The sequence below is a fragment of the Watersipora subatra genome, chromosome 9, assembly GCF_963576615.1.
Source record: "Watersipora subatra chromosome 9, tzWatSuba1.1, whole genome shotgun sequence".
NCBI lineage: Eukaryota > Metazoa > Bryozoa > Gymnolaemata > Cheilostomatida > Watersiporidae > Watersipora > Watersipora subatra.
Genome location: NC_088716.1, coordinates 1430591 through 1455210, shown reverse-complemented (window position 1 = coordinate 1455210; position 24620 = coordinate 1430591). Strand labels below are relative to the sequence as shown.

The 24620-nt window shown below is 37.8% G+C and overlaps 2 protein-coding genes and 1 pseudogene across 2 annotated transcripts in view; 2 read left to right on the top strand and 1 right to left on the bottom strand.

The window, feature by feature from the left end:
- The first annotated feature begins 2570 nt into the window (after positions 1–2570).
- Positions 2571–3305, top strand: LOC137404151 (serine/threonine-protein kinase TNNI3K-like). The gene has a single exon (XM_068090306.1). The coding sequence runs from the start codon at positions 2571–2573 to the stop codon at positions 3303–3305; it is 735 nt and encodes a 244-aa protein (XP_067946407.1).
- Positions 3306–3750: 445 nt separating this feature from the next.
- LOC137404150 (nuclear mitotic apparatus protein 1-like) overlaps positions 3751–24620 on the top strand; it is a 321406-nt gene continuing 300536 nt past the window's right edge. Inside the window, exons 1-3 of the mRNA XM_068090305.1 lie at positions 3751–3793; positions 4720–4815; positions 5964–6059. Coding sequence (XP_067946406.1) covers positions 3751–3793; positions 4720–4815; positions 5964–6059 — 235 coding nt within the window. The remainder of the gene's footprint in view (positions 3794–4719; positions 4816–5963; positions 6060–24620) is intronic.
- LOC137404022 (32 kDa beta-galactoside-binding lectin-like) lies at positions 16816–24063 on the bottom strand (annotated as a pseudogene).

The following is a 24620-nucleotide window of genomic DNA, read 5'->3' as shown; positions in this document are numbered from 1 at the left end:
AAACATCCGCTTAGCGATCGCCTTTCGGAAGCAAGGTAAGTGAGGTAATCTTTGCATATACTTCAAGAAAAATCGGCAAAATTGATCGTGGGTAAAACACTCAAAAGAAAAAGATGTCTTTTCTTTTGAGCATTTCAACTATGATCAAGTTTTGCCAATGTCAATCTAAAAAACGTCCTGGCAATAACATCACCTCAAACAACAAACCAATTTCAAGTGATAAAAAAATCGCTATACTTTTTGTGAAAAACGTTTTAAACTTTACATTAGAAGCATTTAATTTGAAACAAGCCATTTGTTGTTTTGATTAATATTATAGTTTGTATATGTACAGGTATCTACTAATAAATAAGTAAATACATTGACTTGTGACAGTGCTCTGATAACTTGAACGCTCTGATAATTCGAACACTTTCGCTCGGTCCGTGAAGTTCGAGTTATCCATGTTTGACTGTATTTGCTCGTTAGCTTTACTAATTGTGTTTTGATTGCTGCATTATAGAAAACAAACATTTTCTTACTATTCAATACCTCCCATAATGTTTTCTGACCTCAACTCTTTATCTGCGCCCGCTGAACTAAATGGTATTAGCGTCCAAACAATTTTTTGAGCAGAGCAAAACACCTACGCGTTGCATTTCCCACAAATGATAAACCTATAGTGGCATCACTAAGCACAACTTTTAGACTAAAACTAGTCGCTCACATACCATCGTAAATATAAACCATTTTTTACATACATCAAAGTATCAAGATTGCGTCAAACAAAGGAACTACTATTAGTCTGATGCAGTAGTTAAATATTTATACGGTGTTGTTTCAAAGTTAATTATAATTATTTGTTATTAATGGAACCGAGTCATTATTAGTACAATTTTGAGTACACTTTTCTACTGTCCACTTGCTATTATGAGTTTGTATAGTTAAAAGAATGTCAAAGTGATGTTCAAATGGAGGTAGCGTTCATTTATAGGTTTCACAGTAAGTTGAAATACATTGAAAAGAATTTATCTACTGTTTTTTGATTGCAGCTGTTAGTACCAAACTTTGTCTTTAGAAAAGTTGTAACAATACTTAAATAGTGTTCACTCACTGCTAGCTTGCCTTGTCACATGATAAACTGACCAAAGATAAAATATCTAATTTTATTGATTTAAGCAAGCGTACCTTATCACAACTATGGCCACCTTTTGCAATGGGCAGACAAATCCTTATTTCAAACAAAACTTCATTTGTCTTTGAAAAGTGTAACAAGCTTTTGAGCATCCTTGACCTCAATGTTGTTTATTATCTGCCCTTAAACTGAGTGTTAGGTATTTGGGAATTTATCTGAGAAACAGTAGCCTTAATTTGTAGACCTTGACTAGTACGTGTCACTAGCTATCTTACTATGTGTGACATTGGCTAGCAGGTGTCTATAAGTTATACATTGTTGTTGCTAGCTGAGTGTAAGAGGCTTATATGCTGGAATATTTAACATACATGTACTTACTTGAGTCTTTAAATATTTTCATTAACTATTTACTGTTTGTGATTGATTATTACTAAAATGTAATATAAAACATTGTACTCAGTACCTACATGTTAATCAACAACGGATATTTATCTTGAGTTCTATTTAATTGTAGTAACACGGATTGTATAAAGGTTTGTTTTATAAAAAAATTGCTATTTGTCATATTACTGCCAGCGGTCACAATGTGAATACTTATAGTGTCCGAGGCCATGCTGTTACTAGTAAAAGTAACATAATGTTTGTTATTTTATTATATGAAATTCTGCAGATGAACTTCACTTTAAAAGCTAAACAGAAAGTGAAACTAGGTAGGTACAAGGCTGTATAACCAGCCAATCATGAAGCTGCAGTAACAACTAGCTCCTGTTCCTTTATTCAATATCTGGCCAAGTACAATGCTGTATAACCAGCCAATCATGAAGCTGCAGTAACAACTAGCTCCTGTTCCTTTATTCAATATCTGATAAATTCATCATGAATCACTGTTTTAGTTGATCTTATTCAGCTCAGCCAATCAGGAGACAGATAACATTATTATAACCAGCTACAAGCTGTAAAGAAGCCTGTAGTAGTCAGAACAGGTGACAAACATAATAGCAACACGTAAGTATAACTTATATATTATATTAGCATCTGTTGATATTGTACTTACTGGGAATAATAGAGTAGATGAGGAGGGACACTGAGTCAGTGTGATTATAATATAACTCTGACCTCCTGAGACTATCACTCTCTACCCTGAGGAGACTCATAGAGTCTGTCATGTAGTGAGGTTAAGTTAAGGTCAGGAGGCTCTGGTCTTATTCCTCAGTCATAATCAGACCAGCAATCACTTCCTACTGCAGATATTTCATGTTTCTCAGCTCTGCCAGAGTCTGACATCCCTGGGCCTACTTTTAATACTCTGTAAATATCCAGGGTTCAGCTGCAGCCACTCTGTTATTGTTGGCAGCTTTCCAACTCTGCAGTTGAGTCACATTTTGTACCCATTTCTCTATCATATTTTACTGTATGCAGCAGCTAATAGAGTGCAGTACATATGTTACAGTTAAACATGGAAGGATTGTTGAAGGATTATGTGAGAAATAGAAAGATGGAGATCAGCGCTATGAGGGCAGCCTTAGAGTCAGTCCAACCAGCTGAGCTGCTGAGGTTACTGATTACTATCAAGCATGACTCATACACAGCTGTTATGTTAGCAGCAGGAGGCCACACAGAAATCTGTCGTCTGCTTCTCTCACCAATCAGAAGAACAGCAGACGAGTTGCTCTGGATGAAGCAGAAGGATGGATGGACAGCACTACACATTGCTGTAGAGAGGGGAGACAACAGTGAGTGTGTAGAGCTACTGATAGACACAGTGAGTGATGAGAGGAAGTACGAGTTTGTAGCTGAGAAGGATGGATACGGTAACACAGCTATAGCAGTGGCTGCATTGTGGGGAAGGAGCAAGTGTTTAGAGTCCCTCCTCTACAACTTCTCCTCACTACAGAGAGACTCCCTATTAAACATACAGAATAACTACCTCTACACTCCACTACACCATGCAGCATACATAGGAGAGACAACTGCTCTGAAGGTCATGTTAGGATCCGTGTCTCTAGTGACTGTCTCTTCACTCCTCAACATAAAGAATAAACACAAAAGGACTCCATTGGAGGAAGCTGAGTGTTGGGTAAATAAGGAATCATCAGAGCTGTTAAAGAGTTGGGAGAAGCAGCCAGTTGTAGAAGGTAGGATTGTTATACAGTGTGATACCAGCTACTCACTTGAACTGTTCTACTGCTAAACTCTTCAGTCTCAGCAACTTTCTACTGAAAATCTAAACTAAATGCTAGTAATTCATTCATTGTATACATTTACTGTTGAACCCAGGGACATACCCTGGATAATTGCATCTCTATTTTCCTGTAAACTCACTGAGTCTTGCATAGACAGAGTGCTGCTTGTCTCCAGCCTTCAGCTGAACAGTTTATAGTCTGAGTATTTAAATTAATATTAATATTCAAAACTGGTAGTATTGAAGTTATGTTAGCAGCTCTTTAAATATCAACTCCTTCTGTCATGTTTAGTAGTAAACTGAATGACAGACTAAAGTACATATTGTAGCAGCCTCTTGCTTTAATATTCAGGCTTTAAATTCATAACAGTAATAATCTTTGATATAAAGATTAAAATTAGGTTAACTTTTTCTTATTTTACAAACTCTAAGATAATGTGTGCTTCCATTTTCTATGGCAGATGCTAACAGGACCAGCCAGTGTGGTGCTGAGTTCTGTTAGAGTTTCATATTTACTGGTGCTGCTTAGAGAATTCCTTATCAAACAGCAAGATTAATTTTACCAGAGGCTTGACACCTTAAGACTGGTAGACGTGAAATGAGCTTCATTTTTTTCTTAGATTTTATTCGGTCTACACTTATCTTTAATATTTTATCTTAATAGTAGTAGCAGCTCGACCGGTACTACTATTGCAACTCTCGTCTCTTTAAACAAGCGGCAAGCATTAGCAGCCTGCCTGCCAGCCTCTCTGCCTGCTTACCAGTCAAATCTGCTGGCACCTGCTTTTTCTGTGTCTATCTTACCGTGTCCACCGCTTGCTTGACCGTGCTTGTCTGCCACCCAGTTTGCCTGCCCTATTGGCAGAGTCAATCACGGTCATTTGTGTCGCTGCCGAGCTGACAACGATTTCTCGCTTTTGTCTCCTAGTAGACAATGGTTATATGTTCTGGTCATTAAATAGACGAATTGATTGCCCTGTCTGCAAGCAAGCCTGCTCACTTTCACTGAGTCCAAAAATGATCTCAAGCTATGCTGCCAAATCTACAATGATCACACGTTTCGCCTCCAAGTCGACCACCATTGCGTGTTTTTGTGGCGTGTGTTTGATTTTGTCGCACTAATATGGAGTCGGTCTGCCAACCGGCCGCACGTGTCAGGCTGCATAAATATCTGCCGGCCATATAGCCGGGCTGACCAAGTCAATTCTTTATGCTTGCAGCTTGAGTCTGAATTCTGTTGAGCATATCTGTCAGGCCAGCCTGCCTCTGCTCGCAGGCTCCTGCCTCTGTGCCTGCCTGCCTCTGCACCCCTCTTTCTATACACCTCTTTGCTTCTACACCCCTCCGCCTTTACACTTCTAGAATCGCCTGTGTCTCTACGGCTCTATGTACTATCCACATGTTCTTTTTTATTATATTGTAGCATTGGAAGACGCTAAGCAACAGATAAAAACACTGCAAGAAAAAAATGACCAGAAACTTACCGCTTTACAGAGACAAACTGAGCAGCAGGCAAGAGGTAACTTCCTATGTAAATGTCTTACTAGTCCATTATTAGTATAGTACTGAGGAAGAGAAGTCAGTGGTGATAGACTAGTGAGTCATTCATCCAAGTTGGTGTTTAGATATGAAACATTACACTTCTTTACTATGAGACAATATGTGTTATCTCTTCTGTGGCAGGTGTATTAGGAACAGCTAGTGTGATGTTGCATTTTGGATGATTTTAATATTTGCTAGTTCTTGGAGGAATTCTTACAAAAAACATCAAAGTTTATTATTGTGTGGCTTGGCTGGCAATAACTACAAAGTTTTATAACTGTTAAAAGAATTAAATTTTTCCTAAGGATTGCGGATGGTTTATGCGTGTAACACACTAAGTGTTGCTTCAATGCATCTAGTGGCCAGTCGTTATTCAGCCAAGGAAATAAGCTTACTTTTGAATTAGAGTGCGTGTATTGAAACTTCATCAAGCAACCAGCCTGCCGGAATGCATAGATCCGCATGTTCACAAAAGTTTTGCCTGGCACGAAGCTCGACCAAACTTGCAGCGTTCAGCTATCTGAGCAGTCAAGCTATTATTAGTAGTATGCGGGCCTCGGCTCCTACAAAAAGCACCTAACAGCCCGTTTGCCCCACCTGCTTGGAAGTCAGCCAGCCAACCTGACGCAAGGTTGCGTGAGTCCATGAAGCTCATGCGCTTTTGATTTCAAGTAAAGGCCGATTGCGCAATTTCACTGCTGAGTACACGACTTGACTTGATCACACTCCACATAATCTGCCTGCCTAATTGTGTGCAAGGTCGCCAGCCTCTACGGCTCTACTGAGCTCGGCCACCCACGCCTGCCAAGCCAGCTTGTTTCTGTCTCTAGTCACTTGCCTTTGCCTCTAGGCACTTGCCTATGTGACCCACTCACTGCCTCTGCGCTTCTACATACGTCCCTGCTTCTACACCCCTCAGTCTCTGCGCTACCATTTACATTCCTGCTTTCATGCCCATTCATTCAGTTCCTTCTGTAATTAACAATGCATATAAAAGCCTTGTTAACATGTAAATGTGCTAAGGTACATCTAAGCACCAATGTATTCAGCATCTTCTGTCATTGTCAAATGCGAGCAATGAAAGTGTTGAATATCTATCAACAAGTTTTTTTCACTCTGCTGCAGCTTTGGATGACGCTACACAACGAATCACAACCCTGCAAATAGAAAGTGACCATGAAGTATCTGCTCTACAAAGACATACTCAGCAGCTGGCAGAAGGTAACTTCCTATGTTATTGTTCTACTAGTCTGTCGTTAGTATAGTACTGAGGGAGAGAAGTTTGTTGTTTCTGTAACTGACAATGCATATGAATGCTTTGTTAGCAGGTAAATGTGCAAAGGTACATACACATACCAATGTGTTCATTGCATGCTGGGATTGTCAGGTGTGAGAACAAGGTAACTTCCTATGTTATTGTTTCACTAGTCTATTGTTAGTATAGTACTGAGTATCTAGTATCACCCAATGCAAGTAATCTATAAATTACCTACTAGTATATATTATACTAGTTGTGGTATTGCTCTGAAGGTCTGATTCTATAAGGTTGTTGTTGATCAATCATGGCTCACTCCTAGTAACTTTATGTGGATATGTTGATGCTGCTTGAGTTATATAGTATGTGAGAATTTACTGCATAAGTTCATGGTGTTAAATCAAAATGGGGGCAGTTTGACTTTTAGAATGTTCAAGCAGATTGATAGAGGTTTGTCATTGATATATCCCTGCTCATCAGTAAAAGTAACCCTTGTTTATATATCAATTATGATGACGATTGTCTGTTTATTCAGATTTGGCTGCTACTCAGCGGAGGATGGAACAATTCGCTGCGTACCTACAAACTCTAGGCGATACAAATTTAACAGGCAATCAATGTCACCACCCGGATAGTTAATAGTGTGGCAGCCGAGACTGACAATCTACCCAGACAGACACTAAAGATGCCGAGTGACCTACGTTTTAGCCCAACTAGCCAATGAGCAATGACAAGAGAAATGGCCAGCCAGCCCTCAAACCAGAGGGCGGCTTATAGTAAATAAGGACACGCGCGAGCCCCACTTGACACGCATTGTCAAAGTGATCACATCATCTTGTTCTTTGTATTGTAATACATCCTGCTTGCATTTTATTATTTTTGATTAAATATGCTTATTCTTTCAACCTTCTTTCTTCATCCATATGCAATGCACAGTTAGACGTTCTTTAACAACCGCAATATATAACTCAATCTCTTCTTTTAAAATTCATAACTTTGCTATACGAAGCAGCAATGGAGTCACATTGATGAACATGACTAATAGTTCCTAATTGATGAAAATAACTAGTCTCCTGGGTATTCAAATAGCCTTTAGTTTAATAAACCATAAGGAATTTGTTGATGACCTTAGGCTATCTCAAAGAGTGCACCATTAGTTATAAGTTACAAGATATTGTCTCATACCCAGCAATGTAATGTCTGGTTCCTTATAAATATAAATAAAACTTATGGGTTATTTCATGGAAAAGTCAACCAGATTAAAATTTACTGTTTATATAATATACAAAGAGCTGACGGCTGTCTCGCCTCCATTAATTGAGTTAAAGGCGTTCCTTCCTGTCGCCATGATTTGGTGGAATTATTGACACAAATGGTTCAGATAAAATATATTATTCTTATGGTTTCTTGGCAACAACCGGCATTATGGGTGTTGCAATGGTCTGATAAGACAGTTATTGACGTGGATTGTATACATAAGGAGTCTAAATGTTGAGAGTTTTATTTATTAAATGATTAGATATCAGGGGGCGTTGTAGGTGCAGTTAGCATGTGATCTAGTTTATCAGAGCTTTGATGCCAGCCATGACTAGTCCGTCTGCCCTGTTCACACACTTCAGCTACCTGTCATGGTTGTCACTTTGTATAATACCAGATGAGGAATAAACATTCCTATAACAAAGTTCATAAAAGGGAAAAGAATCCAACTGACATTTGAGCTCTTAGCTAAGCAATTCAAGCTGATTGGTACAGAAAAATTAATTCAGAAACTGGAATTGGTTTGTTATGAATATTGTTCTAAGCCATATTGTGCAACAGGTAAAATGCATTCGCTCAACAGGATGTTTCCGCCTGATGCATCTTAATAGACTAAATTACCCTTCGTAATAAATAGAATGTTGTTTGCTAGCACAGTGTCATATATTCTGTCAATAACCAGTCTTTAAACAATGTATAACACAAATCAAAGGTTAGCATAGATGATTAAGATATCTAGCAAGTACATACAAGTTGTCCTCCTTTGACAGGCTTGTTTTACAATGGTTTGAAGTTACGACCTCGTGTTTACTATATTAAAAATTGTAAAACGGTAACATTGTGACAGATGACCTATGGTAAAGACAATTGCTAAATGAAAAGAAAAATACAATGAATGTATATAAAGACTGAGTAAAAATACATCACATATACCACAATGTACTCTGCAGTAGTCTAACATTTGTTTACATGCTTTCGCACTAGCAAAAGTTGACTATAACAAAAAACTTCGGATTTTATTTAAAATTTTGTGAACTGGTTAAAAGTTTACACATATTATCAAAAGCCAATAGAGAATAAAGTGACCAGGTGAGGAGGTACATCACAGTGTACATAACCTATACATATTCAATACAGTAGTCTACTACCAAGTACAATGTTTATCAACAGAGACTCAAAGGAGAGTTTATTTAACTATGGTAGCGATTCATGACAGGATCTTCAGAGGGTAACACTGTTGCTAAGGGAAAACAGCTTCTGTGGCAAAATAAATCTGATATGAAAATACTAATAACAAAAGGGTTACCCTATGACACTTATGTATTCGCGGCATCTAACTTTCGCATTTTCGCGGTGTCATCCTCTCGCGAAAGTTTCATGTGCGACACTAAACTATCATAACAAACGAGCGAAAAAGCGAAACTAAATAGCTTTGTTCATTGATACTGTAGAATGGAATTTTATAACGACATTTATTTTAACGTTTTTAACGACCACCATAGCATCGTTAAAATATAAACCAACAAAATAATTTGACTGTCAAAATTTATTACGTTATTATTTTGCAATTAATTATGATTATTTTCCCATTAAGAATGATTTATAATGATAGGAATTTGATGTCAATGCACACGCATTAGTAGCGTTATCATTTGCTGGAGACATCAATCAATGCAGTAAGCACCGTGTTGAAATAAAATAAGACACACTGACACTCGCAGTGCTACACAAGCAGCATGGCTCTGAAAAGGTTTGGATTCACCACTGACACCTCTTCAATAACTTGTAATTTTTTGAGATTTGTTTTTTTTTCAAGTGATGTGACTGACGAAACGTTTTTAAAATAGGCAAAACATGACCGCAGTTAAAACGCTCAGAAAAAAGACATTTTTCTTTTGAGCGTTTTAACAAAGATCAATTTTGCGGATTTTATTTTAAGTTCATTCGGAGGCTTTTACGCTTTCGATGGGACATGGCCAAGCGGATGTTTGATAAAACTTAATCTTCTGCAAACCTTTATAAAAGTCGTTAACAAAAATGGTTTGCCTCTGATGATGATAATAATGATGCCTAAGAACTACTAGAAGTTGATGTTTGTCTCTATGGCTTGGAATGAAGTGATATTCGACAGCGATAAAAACCGTGCCCATGGCCGTTGGGCAAATAACTTTTCGAATAAATGATGTTGAGGTCGAGTTATCTGAAGGAATTCATCATTGCGTTGGAACTGACCAAACAAATCCGTTTGAGTTGACCTTGTGTTTGAGATGAAATGTTACATTTTATCTGAGGGCGAGTTATCCGAGTTGGACTGTACTTACCGTAAAAAATTCCCAAAAAGTTGGGCGGCTCAGCCGGCCAGCTGCCCCAGTAAAAACGGGCCTGTTGATAGTCTAAGAAACAAATGGCAGCAAGCGATCAAATTGCATTATCGACCTTGGCTACACCATTCTACCTGCGGTTCACAATTACAAACCAGTCGCAAATTGAAAAAATTTTTTATCGGTGAACTGAACCTGAGGAATCTAATTATGTTTGTTCCACTGCATTTATTTTCACATCACTATATTTTCGCACTCATCAGAGCTGCGAAATTAAGTTGCTTCGAAATTTTACTCTGTGAGCTACTCACGAAACTAAATACTAGCGAAATATAAGTGTCCTAGGGTAATCAAGAAAATAGATGAACAAGGAAAAATAATAAAAATGAAATAAAGCTGGAGGAGCCAAGCAAGGGCTCTGATAATAAAGGTACAGTAGTTTTTATAACGTGAGTTCCAGATAACTTGAAGAATTCATGTGAAGTTTTTGCGTTGTACTACATGAAAAAATTTTATAATTCAAAGAGTCAAGCGGATGTGTTTTTAATTTCAACTTGAATGTTAACATATCTTGTCGCATCTTGTCTAGATCGGCGCGCGCTTGTGCATTGCATTGTATTGTATAAACAAGTTTAATGTTAGCGACTCACTGTGTTTTCATAGTTGAGTGCAAAATAATTGTCGTTTATTTTATTGGTAAGAAAGTGTTGCTTGTCATAATATTTGTTAGTAAATTTAATGGTAGTAACCTGCTACGTTAGTATAACGTATGGTACTAAACAGCACAAAGGAAAGGAACCACATCAAGATCATCACCTCAGTTGCATTTTAATTGAAGATTAATTGACCCAACTCAGTTAATCGTTCATTTGTATTAGTTGGTGTAAATCGTTTAATTAACGCGATCATTGTGCAGCTCTAGAATTAATGCATGTAACTTTTAATCTGTTCCAAGTCGAAAAAACAACTTCAGAAAATGATTTTTTAATGTTTGGAAAAACTTTAATGAAGAAAGAAAACAAAAAGTAAACATTACTTATGTTTTGCTCTCAAAACATTGAAAACCTTAAATGTTTAGATACAATAACAAACATTGCAGAATTTGATAAGGAAATGGCAAAAAATGAAACAGATCAGTTACATCAAAAATCGCGTAAAAAAGAAAACATAAATAAACAGCAATGACTCGTTTATTTCACATCTTTGAAGGAGAATCTTCCTGCAAAACAATTTAGCGTAACTCGACAGTCTCTCTTGAGAAAATGTCTTCCGTATAAGAGGCATCGTTCAATGTGGCTCCTTTTATTCTGTAAAGAATTTGTGAAACATAACTGAGGCTATTGAGGCTATGTCAACGAGTGCATTATTAGTTATGAGTTACAAGATATTGGCTCAAACCCAGTTATATAGAGTCTGGTTCTTTTTCAATCTAAATAAAACTTGATGGTTTTTTCATGAGAAATTCCTTCAGATTAAAATTGACCGTTTTTGTGAAATACATACACCTGACCGCTGTCACGTATCCGTTAAATGGGTTAACAGCTGCTCCTTCCTGTCGCCAAGATAAAGTAGAATTGTTGACGCAAATGGTTCAGATAAAATATATTATTCTCAGGATCTCTTGGCAACAGCAGGCATTATGGGTGTTGCGATGCTCTGATAAGACAGTCATTGACGTGGATTGTATACATAAGGAGTGTCAAAGTCGAGAGGTTTATTTATTAAGTGATAAGATAACAGGGGGGGTTGTAGTTTTAGTTAGCATGTGATTCATTTTATCAGAGCTTTGATGCCAGCCGTGACTAGTCACCTGCTTGGTTCACATACGACGGCCACCTGCTATGGCTGCTACTAAATATAATACCAGATGAGGAACAAACATTCCTATAGCAAACGTAATAAAGCATAGATTAAATTACCTTCAGTCATAGAAGGGAGAAGGAACACTCTGCCATTTTGGCTTTGCAATTTTGAAGCATTTGCTTAATGTTGTTTGGTACAACAAGAATGAATTCACAAACAGGAATTGGTTCTATTTAGATAAAAAAAAAGGAAAAATACATCACATCTGCAACAATGTACTCTGCAGTAGTCTAACATTTGTTTACATGCTTTTACAGCCAGTGTGCCACAGTGCAGTACATAACCTATACATATATAAATACAATACAGTAGTCTGTATTGTATGTTTGTACACGTTTTACAATGGTTTGGAGTTACGACCTCATGTTTTGGATAAAAAAATTGTGAAGTGGTGACATTGTGAAAGAAGAAATTGGTAAATACAAATGCTATATGAAAGGATAAATACAATGAATGTACATAAGAAAGAGTAAAAATACATCACATAGCATACCACAATGTACTCTGTAGTACTTTAACATTTGTTTACATGTTGTTGTACTTGTGAAATGGGATTGAAAAAAAATTTGGAATTTAAAATTTAACTTAGTCGTTAAAAGTTTACATAACCTATTAAAAGCCAATAGAGAATAGAGAGATCAGGTGAAGTGGTCCATTACAGTGTACATAACCTATACATATACAATACAGTAGCCTACTACCAAATACAATGTTTATCAACAGAGACTCAAATGAGAGTATATTTAACTATGTTAGCACTTAATGACGGGATCTTCAGAAGGTAACGCTGTTGCTAAGGGAAGACAACTTCTTTGGTAAAATAAATCTGATATGAAAACATTAGTAACAAAAGGGTTTATCATGAAAACAGACCAGCAAGGAAAAATAATAAAAATGAAACAAAGCCGGAGGAGCAAGCAAGGGCTCCGCTAATAAAGGTACAGTAGATGCTCCTATAAGAAGAGTTCCAGACAACTTAAAGAATTTATGTGAAGTTTTTGCGTTGTACTACATAAAAAAATTTTATAATTCAAAGAGTCAAGTGGATGTGTTTTCAATTTCAACTTGAATGTTAACATATCATGTCGCATTCGCTAGAAAAAAAATGACACGTGTAAAGCGTTACAACTATAATATTTACAACTTCCATGACATTCTAGTTCATTGTGATAGATCGTCAGATGTATCAACAAAAATGGGAATAAGTAACTGCACAATTGTTTATATATACTGAATATCGATAGAGTGGTGCAGGCGTTATAGTGTCGGTCAAATAATCTGAATGTCACAAGTTGGAGTATCGTCAAAAGTTATCTGTTAGCCTAACCTTGACCCTTGCATACAGATAGACGATAATCAGGTAGTATCTCTTTCTATAGTAAAAATATTATTTTGTTTTGCTTCATTGGATATGAAATATTTTTTATTACTTTTGATTTGAAGAATAGACTTTGCTGTTTAGAAAAAATAAGCAAGTCTATGTAAATGAATTTCGATGATGTGTGTTTCCTATCAACTTCTTATAGAATGCCGCAACGATGGTCTATAAAACCAGTAATATTTATTAGTGAAAACGAGAAATTTTTTTAATGCAAACTAATAATACAGCAGTTATGATACAGCCCCCAAATAAAAAAAGTTCAGACCAGTTTTTCCGTTTTGTATGGCTAAAGGGTGAGTTTAAAAAGATCTTTGAAGGCATTAGCCCATTTATATGTATTTTAATGTTCTTATAACGTAAAATCCTTATAACATAAATGTTCCTGTAACATATTATTTATGTTGTAGAAGCAAGTACTGTGTTTTGAAGTATCAAGATCATGTTAAACAAGTAACTACTATTCGTCTGAGACATTGAATCCAATACAATCCTTCACCACCAGAAACCCACCCCTCTCATAAAGATGTGGTGAAGATGTTGAAAGGGCTGGAGGAAGAAGGAGCAGAAGGCCATCTGACAAAAGGGCCGAAAGGAACCTCCCCTATATGCACCAAGAGACCGAGTGTAACTACTAAATAAAACAAGGTGAGGAGACAACCCCAAATTGCAGGCAAAATAAAATCCCTACTGATTATTTTCTGTGTAGGAGCGCACACGGTATTTTGAAATATCACAACAGCATTAAACAAGGAACTACTATTATTCTGACACAGTTAATCCAATCCAGTACAATCATCCACCACCAAACACCCAGACCCCACATGAAGATGTGGTTAAGATGTTGAGATTGCCTTACCAAGATTGCTCATATTAGAGCAACACTTTTTGAAGGCAACAGGGGTGCCTGAAATAGAATGACAGGACCTGGATCACACAAAAAGACCAGGGAGGACCCATTTGTGTTTGATTTAGGGTTAGACCTGAGCGATGGGTTCTCAAAAGTGAAAGAGAAGCTTCCTGTTCTAAAGGCAAAAGGAAACCCCCCTAAAGAAAAAGGTTACTAGAAAAATGCCTGTCCCCACTTGACTGGTCACCCAGATTGGGAGTACTCAGATTGAGGGTACTCGGATTGGGAGTATCCGGATTAGGAGTGCCAAAAATTGGGAGCACCTGGAACCCCCTAGGCGTAGCATTGTTGCAAAGATAATAAAACTATTTTTCTAGAAGAGAACACGCCAGAAGCACAAAAACAGGTCATAAAAGGGGCCCTAGCACGAAAAGCAGAACCAGAGAGGCATGTGTGCCTAAAAGCAAGTGACTACGGCAGACGTGGGCAAAGTGAGCTAGCTGAAATAGCTATGTCTAAACACACTAAAATATAGAGGCTGCCATCCAGGAGGAGGGTATCACATGTTGAGCTTGCCAGCTCAACTAAAATGCTCCACTAAGATCCTCCTCAAACTCAGTTGGTCACGAACGACCCTATCACTTAAAAACAAGTGGGACAATCTGAAGACCAGGTGTGCAAGAAACAGTTGCTACCCGGCATATTTACTCACTTGGGCAGTTGGCGCATTTCAGAGCCGAAGCAGGAATTCACTCCTGGAAAATTAATTTTTACCTCGAGTCCCAAAACAGCTACGAACAGGATGTTGTAATAGCCCCAATGCTCTGTCACGAAGACCTTATCCCATATACAGGTTGCGGAATGGGAGCTTTCATGAAAAACTGCAACAGGATAAAAAGATGTTGGCAAGACCACGGTCAGCACGGCCTCTTGTTAGTTTTGTAAGCGTCTAGGCATGTTTTACTGGGGTTTACCCTTTAAATGAATGCATATATAAACTGCACAAACTGTATATTGGGCAGTTGTGTTTGTAGCCTTGTATAACTATTAGACAAGTTTCTTTATCATGATTGCGGAAGGTCTCGCGAACACCATTCGGTATCTGTTCCAAGGACACAAAGTTTATGTCAGCTTAGCAAGGTCTTTGCCAAATTGACATAAGTCTGGTACTTACCAGAATCAATAGTAAGAGGTGGTAATGAACCGGGAGCAACTTTGAAGGTAGTTGCACCAGATCATTACACGTACTCGAGTTGGATAGCTAATTTTTATCAGCATAATTGCCAGACAAGACAACACACTTATTGCCATGTTTGTACTAGTTTTTTATTCCTTCAACATAAAATTTTGTAAATGACCTTTGTAATAATTTGCTCACAGAAGCTATGACCTTATTGTGAGTTATCATTATTTTGGTGGAAAATGAGGCCACAAATTGCAAGCCTCTTTTCTTGTTATTCATGTCTTTTCTCACTTGGTAGAAACTGGCACAGCAAACTGTAGTGGATGCAGCGCGTAGAACAACGCATTAAAACTGGCAAAACAAACTGAAACATGCAGTGCACTGAAATAGCACACTAAAACAGCAAATTAAATCTTAAAGACAAAATGAAACTAACAAGATAAACTGAAATTACAATATAAAAAGCTAGGAGGTGTTTTATTCAATTAATATATTTGATGGCCTTTCATGGTTATTTAGGATGATGGAATGAAAATGGGATGACTCCAAAAGCATCCTGATCTCACATACTGGTGAACTTCTAGTTAAGTGGTGAGCCTGTGTTGATATTTTGGCGTCCACAAGGTAGCTATGTTTCTAGCTGTCTAGGAGTTACTAAAATTGTATGTTACTGTTGCAGCAACATCTACGGTATGTAATATATTCTGTCAATTCCTTATTGTTATGGTAGTCCACATTACCTGTTAGTCAGATGAGAAAAACATGCTACATGTATATTCAGACTGACAATGGTTGCAGGTACTCTATAGCTGCCTTAGTTTCAGCAAGAAACTTTCAATTGCTAACAATCATGCAGAGCTGAATTTAGAGCTCTGCCAGAGACAAGAGAACATGCTTGAGTTGTCTTTACATTGACCTAGTTTTTTCTATGTCAGAGAAAAGGCAGCATTAATACAATAGAGTGAGGTCACAAGTACAGGAATTCCTTTCACTGTATACTAAACAAGCCTCAAGCTATTACCTTTGGTCAGCTTAATGGATCGTGTAAAAACTACCTGAAGGATTTTTAGCAATCGGGGACTAACTTTTAAAGGTTGACTTGCAACAAAATTCAAATTAGTGATTTAGTATCAAAAGATTGACCATGTCTTACTCTGCTGCGTTGAAAGGGGCAAATATTTTCACAAATATACTTCACGCATTTAAAAAAACCATGTTTGTTGTCCTTACCCGTCTTTTTCGCCATCATCATAATCGAAAAAATCTTAAAACCTACCGTAAAAAATCTAATTTTTCTACCTTAGCTCGAAGGAGTGCATATCATTCTCTGATGAACATGAGAGGCCTGTTGGTCCCCTGCAATGCTAAAAATTGCTGCAGAAACTGTTCGCGCGCTATTTGACAGAAAGTATAGGTCACATGATCAGATTACGACTAGATGATTAGACCAGACTGAAAAGATACTGTAAAGTAGCGAGCATTTATATTTGATACGGGCTTTTTGGTAGAACCTCAAGTACTTGTCATAAACTAGTGCTACGAGAGTTTTATATTGAGCCTTTTATTGGCCTTTAATTTCACGTGATAACATCACATGTCAAAACAATAACCAAAATGTAGGAGTATGACAGACAAATAAAAAGATTTCAAACTACGGCGTTTTCGTAATGGCTGCAATTAACTGTTCATTTTCAAGCTTTTAAGAGTTTGTGATCGCATTTCGACACATTTTGCATCTACAAAACAGCAGAGTACGACATTGTGAACCTTTTGATACCAAATAACTGTAATGTGAATTTGGTCGCAAGTAAACCTCTGAGTGGTGTTTCATTATCTTACATCAAAAAGGATCACATAACAGCCATACATATACCTTAGAATAGAACTAGTCAAGCTGTATTATCAATATTCATTCTACATAATTGTTACACAGCAGGTAAAATGGAAAGCGAAAGGTCTGTTGCAGGAGCAGACAAATCCATAAGTTATCTAAAGAGGAAGCTGTTATCGCTGACATAGTAGGCCCCTTGAACATGTTTGACTGAGCTGAAGAATGCTGTGCCTGCTAGGTTGATGAATCGAACTTTCTTAGATTTTATTCTGTGTTCATAGTTGGCCAGGTACTCCCCATTGACGTATATCTGTAACATGATTTAACGTAGATATTTGTGTTTCCAAGGCTATAACAGCGGATATAACCAATTATGCCTTTTTACATACATTTAAGACACTATCAACCCACCAATTCACATATTAAAACTTGATTCTACTCTCACCTCATAACCATCATCCCCCACATTGAACTGAACATAGAACTGTCTGCCAGGGTAAAAGGCCTCTGGGAGAGGATAAATCTCCTCATCTCCCCAATCTCCATTCTTCAGAGTGTTGAGTACAATTTCACCTGCAGAGAGCTTTGCATTATTAGGACACGAACATGCAGCAAGCTGCGCCTCCTAAAGAAGGTGATAGAACCCTGTATGTCAGGCCACACCTAATGGTAATTGAACCCTGTATATCAGGCCACACCTCCTGATGGTGATAGAACCCTGTATATCAGGCCACACCTCCTGAAGGTGATAGGACCATCTAAATGTATGCAAGACGACACTTTTACCTTGGTCCCATCTTGGATTAAAGTGCAGAGGATATATCAGGGCCACACCTCCAAATAGCGATTGAACCCTGTATATCAGGCTATTACTTTTTGCTATCACGAATCATTGTTTCACTCATTTTTATCGTTTCATCTAGCTATAACATTTGCTTAAAATTTTCTTTGGCATTTTTAACTAGTAAATTAGATTTATGATTAGAATTTATGTTCGTTTCTCACTTGTAGAAAGGGAGGAACATCGATTGATCAATGCTCATTTTCAACTCTCAGAAACAAAGCTTCAAATTGTTGGCTTTGCGTCTTCATTTTTTTGTTAAACATTTATTCATTTTGTAAATTACACTCGCAATTAATCTAACTCTCAAATTGAAAGCTTTCAGTAGATATGCAATAGAACGACGTAGATATAAATGACATTTGTTTTATTGTTACAGGATGTTCATGTGGTTCGCCAGGGAGCAGTTGTGTCGGTCTGGAAACTGCCATACATGGGAAAGAGAGACACGAATGTGGGCTGCACGAAACATAATGTTTTGTTTGAGTTTGCAGCAGTAGATTAATTTGTCCTATTATATGAGATGAAACTAGGTGAATGGCCACAACTTGGATGGATGGTTTAATAAAAACTTTATGCTGCAGCGAAAATTGCAGTTGGTTTCACCATATATTCAAACGTAATTTTCTCAAAGATGGCGGCATGCTTATTTTGTTTAGTAGCTAGTCTCCAGTGTGAGTAGTAACTGAGAACTTAGCTGATACAAAGGCCATGATGAAATAAGTTAACTCAACGACCTAATTACCGTAGATCGGCAGAATCGAAGTCGGTACTCAGATGTTTACACCGCATTTAAAGAACGCTAATATGACAAGTTTCTAATTTCCCTTATTTGAGGCGTTTGAGACATTCCTAATAATGTATCTGTAGCTAGATTTAAAATTTTATTCTAGCCAACATGAGCAAATGCAAAATAAAATTTAAGACAATAGAGCCGCTAGTAGGAGCCAATAGTAGGACTAGACTTTTATCGCAATAGCCAATGTGAATATGAGAGATAGAGACAGATTGTATCACTGGTTACATCATTTTGGGCAAGTCCGGGCATGTTTTTTGGCCTGAGCGTTCTTAGTGTGATCAACCTTTTTCGATTTTAATCTTCAAATATCTTGACAATGACATTGCCTAACACAACAAACAACATATCAACTAATAGACAAAAAATGCTTTCCTTTAAATGTGAACTCAAATTTGACGCAGCCACATCTATAAGTCACACCTTCTAATGGCGATTGCACCTTGTATATCAGGCCGCACCTCCTAATGGTGATAAGAACCCTGTATATCAGGTCACAACGTTTAATGGTGATAGAATCAGGCATATCAGGCAACACCTCCTAATAGCGATTGAACCATGTATATCAGGCCACACCTCCTGAAGGTGATAGGACCATCTACATGTACATGTATGCAAGACGACACTTTTACCTTGGTCCCATCTTGGATTAAAGTGCAGAGGAATGTCTGTGTGTTTCTCTTCCTCATCAGAACTTGATGACGACTCGTCCGGAGTCTTACCTTGAAGGTTGATGCAAATTCTGAAAAAGGACAAACAGAGCTTTAACCAAATATCTAGTCTCAAAGCACCTGTTTAGTCATCTGTTACCTCCTACAAGGTGTAGATGCTTGTAGGCACCTGTGAGCACATGTAAAGTCCTGGCTAATGCTAGATGTCCATATGGCTAGACTCTTTTTGGCGCTTATAGGCGGTCCAAAATATGTTAAGGTGAAATTTGAACATTTACACAAAATGTCTTAAATTTCTTTGAAAAAGTTTTGGCATTTTGGGCCAAGAAGATCCTTCAGGCAAAGTCTTGGCAGATTCATGTCTACGACAGAATTGTGACATAGGCAAGTATCTAATAGCATCTTAAACAAATGTACTTTTAGTCTTCAAAACATGAAAAGCCACACCCATAACACCTTTTACTGGTTCACTTCGGATTATTACAATTACTATTGAATATCACATACATACGCTAAAACAGTTCTCCAATTTGATTCATTTAAAGTTATCGTCTCATAAACTGTTAACCTGTTAACCGCTGTTTAACCTTTATGTTTACCTTTCTGGATCATCCTTGACGGACCCTATGACTGTAACAATGTCTCCCGACTTCAGACCTGGCACTTTGCGATAGGAGTTGTCTTCCTACAGCAGGTTATCACACTGAGAAAAAAGAAAAGTCAGAGAAAAGTCTACTGATGGTTTACGGATAGAAACGATATGATCAGCACTTACCAAAGAGCCAAGGAATCTAACCTCCAGTACAGACACATCTCCATTAACTGTTAGATGATGAGCATCCTGAGCATCACATCGATGATTGTATGTCACATATGGCTCACCATTCACGTACACCTGCAACAGTTGTCAATATATCAAGCACATGACTAGCTAGTCATGTATACCGGTAACAACTGTCAATAGACTGACATTTGAGTCATCATTAGCAAACACCAGCGACGGCTGTCAAGAAGCTAAATCTCTACAATAATTGTCATCAACATGCATGTCAGACATCACTGGATGCTACCAGATGAAAAGCTCAAAACAGAGAAAGTGTGAGAATTTTAAACGCATGACTAATATCTTGTACATGTATTCTATCATGGCTAGATGCAGGCTTATGTAGCTTTACATATGTTTACACAATTCTAGATTAACTACAAATGTTACGCATGACAAGCATATCCCCATCTGCTGCAACACAGTAGCCGCTACAAATGTCGATAAAGCCCAGCTTACCGAGTAATAGTCATCTTGCACCTGAATGCCGATCTTGTAGACTTTTCCAGCCTCAAATGGGAAGCCACCTTCTCTCTCCTCATATCCGTACTCACCACCTAGTCTTGAATTCCTAACCGTTTCTCCTTCATAGAAACGTGGGTTGAAATGGAGTTGTCTTTCCTCATCAGAAGCGTCACACGCCAAGTTGACATCAAACCTTAAATATTAACAAACAATCTAAACAAACATTCAGACTGGAAGACCAAACACTTGCTTCTTATGGTCCAATCATTGATAGAATGTGTCGGTCTGTGAGCGGGGCTCATGTCCAAAGTTGGATATGTGAAATAGGTCAATAGAAGACAGAGACATGTTTATAGATGAGGTACAACTGGCTACTAGATGCAAGGGGGATATGACCCACCTTGGCTACTCTGCATTGGATATTGAAATCACCCAGTGGCAACAGTTAAGAAGTGTGGTAAGTAATTGGTTAGTCACACATATACTGTTTCTGTGCTTCGAATTGGTTTGGAGCTGCTTCCAGTCTGATTCATAGAAGCGGTGAAATCCAAATGCATTTAATTTCGTTTCTTGCTCATAATAACGTTCACTGCTGATGAATCCAAATGGATAACACTTGGTTAAGCTCTCCTTATTATAAGCGAAAATCTTTTAGCTCAAGCATATGAATCACTGCTATGAAAACATTCTACTGCTTCTCTTCTAACTACTGTTTTTGCTTGAGTTTTTACCTTTACATAACATTTACATGTCAAGGATGGGTTGTCCGTACGAGGATGATGAAATAATTATTTTCTAGCACAACTAGTTAACTACGCAAGAATTGGAAAATGACAGCGACCTATAAGTGAGTCTAAATCAACAAGTTTCGCTTTGAGGAATATATAGTGCAACTCCGAATCATTGAAACAGTCGGGCGCAAGTTGGCCGGCAACTCCAAAATTATTTGGAGCAAGGAAGCACAGTGATTATGTGGACTGCAGACTATTATGGGAATAAAACTGCTCCAACTTTCTCTCAGAATTCGTTGGTTTTATTCTCTTTCGGTTCTTTTCTTCTCCGTATTTTTTGAGATGTTAAAACCACGTTTACAATAAAAATAATCTCATTTCTGCCGTTACTGTGAAAATATGAACAATAACATTTATTTATATTTAAAAGCAAGAATACTAGATATTAGTTTAACTACTTGGAAATACTTGGTAGGTTTCTGTAGTATTTCGAGTAGGCCTTGAAAGAAATGATTTTCATATCTTGCCTATAAAATGGCACCGTACTTTTAATGCACTTTTTATGCTTTAAAGATTACTCTGTTAACAGAAATACATGACAAGTCGTGAGTGGCGAATTCCATAGAGATTTTCTTTGTTCGCATTATTCCAACTACGGCTCACCTGTGAAGGCTGTCACAACTGTCAGTCGTATTTATCCAATTACACCGACACGCAAGAATTGTCATTAACTATCTGTGTCAAAAATCAAAAAAACTACACACGCATAGGGTGTCATGATTTTATGGTCATGTTGAAACTGCTGCAGCTCACCTGTGAGGGTTGTCATGAACAGAGACAGTCACATTAACCCAGCTGCCTGGAATCAGCTCCTGTGGGATGATGCTACTGTAACGAGCTCCCTAGAAAGCGTTGAGAAAACTCCCTGTAGTTCAGACATTCTATTCTCATCAAGTCAGTCACACAGTACTGAATAAGTATGATAGTTCAAGGAACTACTTACATCAGTAGTTATGGCTGAAGGAAAATTGTAGCCTTAGTTCCTTCAATGCTCACAGACTGTCAATACTAGTAGATACTTACAAAGTATGCTGTGAATTCGACATCAGTAAATTCTGCATCACCATCTATGTAGATGTGAGAGACGGAACGAATGTCCACTCTATGGTCGTAATTGCAGAAGGGGCTCCATTAACATAGACCTAAATGGGACAGTAGATTAAAGTTTACGTACAATATCCCCATGAGCTGATCATCACTGATTCAATGACACAGTTAATCAACAATGTCCCTATGAGCTGATCATCACTGATTCAATGACGCAGTTAATCAACAATGTCCCTATGAGCTGATCATCACTGATTCAACGACGCAGTTAATCAACAATTTTGAGTCATCGACCAGATAACAGCAGTAAAAATCCGCACGTCAAGAGAGTTTTATTACGCAGAAATTTGAATCGAATCCATCATGCTTCGAAAGATGAAAACAGAACTTGCGGATGCGTCAAAAAATGCTGTTCGAGCTATTCTATTTTAATTGTTTTCCAAATTTCAGTCATTCTTCTTTTGATTTGAGCAGTGCCTAAAGCATCGCTATGGGGTAGAAATCCTTACATTTTTGGTAAATCATCCACATCCCTAATCTCCATTGAATCACTTATTGCATGGCAACTCAACGTGCGCACAACTCCAAATCAACACCATAGAGACAGTGATTCACTGGCTACTAAATGACAACATGCAATAGTATGGTGGAAATGATTAATAGGCCTTCAATGCATTATGCTTTATCTACAAAAGCAGGAAGTCTTGGGATGAGGTTTGAAGCTATGCGAACCCAACTAAAGCATGTGTAGCTAGTGTTTGCTCACCACATAGTTCCACGCTGTACAGATTATTCGAATCTCAAAGCTAGCCTTAGAGGGAAATGGGAAGTCGGGCCCATCTTTCTATTCTTCTCCCCATTCACCATCAACCAAGGAGTTCCTTACCACCTCATCCTGACACTGGCGAGGATTGTAGTGGAAAGCGATTGTGGTTGTGCAATCTAAAGGCTAAAATAATCAGACCATGCATTGTGCATCCATTTTATTAAAACATCTCGAGCTATAGCTGGTTATACAGCTGAGCTAGAGATGGTTATAAAGCTGAGCTAGAGATGGATATACAGCTGAGCTAGAGATGGATATACAGCTGAGCTAGAGATGGATACACAGCTGAGCTAGAGATGGATACAGCTGAGCTAGAGATGGATATACAGCTGAGCTAAATATGGAGATACAGCTGAGCTAGAGATGGTTATACAGCTGAGATAGAGATGGATATACAGCCGAGCTAGAGATGGATATACAGCTGAGCTAGAGATGGATACACAGCTGAGCTAGAGATGGATACAGCTGAGCTAGAGATGGATATACAGCTGAGCTAAATATGGAGATACAGCTGAGCTAGAGATGGTTATACAGCTGAGATAGAGATGGATATACAGCCGAGCTAGAGATGGATATACAGCTGAGCTAGAGATGGATTTACAGCTGAGCTAGAGATGGATATACAGCTGAGCTAAATATGGAGATACAGCTGAGCTAAATATGGAGATACAGCTGAGATAGAGATGGATATACAGCTGAGATAGAGATGGAGATACAGCTGAGCTAGAGATGGATATACAGCTGAGCTAGACATGGATATACAGCTGAGCTAGACATGGATATACAACTGAGCTAGACATGGATATACAGCTGAGCTAGAGATGGATATACAGCTGAGCTAGAGATGGATATACAGCTGAGCTAGAGATGGATATACAATATATATGTCAATAATTTGTAGTGAACCTGTAAAAAAGTAACTAGACATAATGTACAGAACAACCATACCTTCCTCCTCCTCTATAGATTCTGTTTCAAAGAATTCACACGAATCAAGCCAATTGCCATCTTCTAACATTGAAGACATTGTAATCAGCAAAGCAGGGCAATTTATTCACCGATTTACAAACATCAATGTTGCTAGCATAATAATAGCATCTAGCATTGTTGGATGTAAAGAGCAGGGCTCAGTACAGAACGTCATGAGAAAATGCTAGGTAGTTGTAATAAAGTGAAGACAACTCTGAAGCTTTGGCATGAGCAAAACTACTTCATGTGAAGCTGCTCACAACTATTATGAATAGTTTCAGGGCAGGCAGGAAATAGAAATGAAAAAATAAATATATGCCTAAGATGTTGGAGTAGCCATAGGTCGTTCCATTTTAATATCAGAGGCTAAATATTACTACTAAACAATTATCATATACCAGCAAACTAAGGTCAAGGTTAACTAGTGATGCTGCATTCAAATCTAGTCTGTCTATTATGAAAGTGTGGCGAAGGTGTTACTGGAGGTGAGACCCTATAAAAGCATTTGCAGTTTTTAAAAATGGTTAAGGAACAAATAACTCTACCTGTATCTGAAGTATATGCATCTTAGACTCAGTAGTAGGAAGATGAAGCATAACTTATTCTAACTTACAA

What these genes read in the sequence shown, in the direction of transcription:
- LOC137404151 (XM_068090306.1), top strand. Translation starts at nt 2,571, where the DNA reads ATGGAAGGATTGTTGAAGGATTATGTGAGAAATAGAAAGATGGAGATC.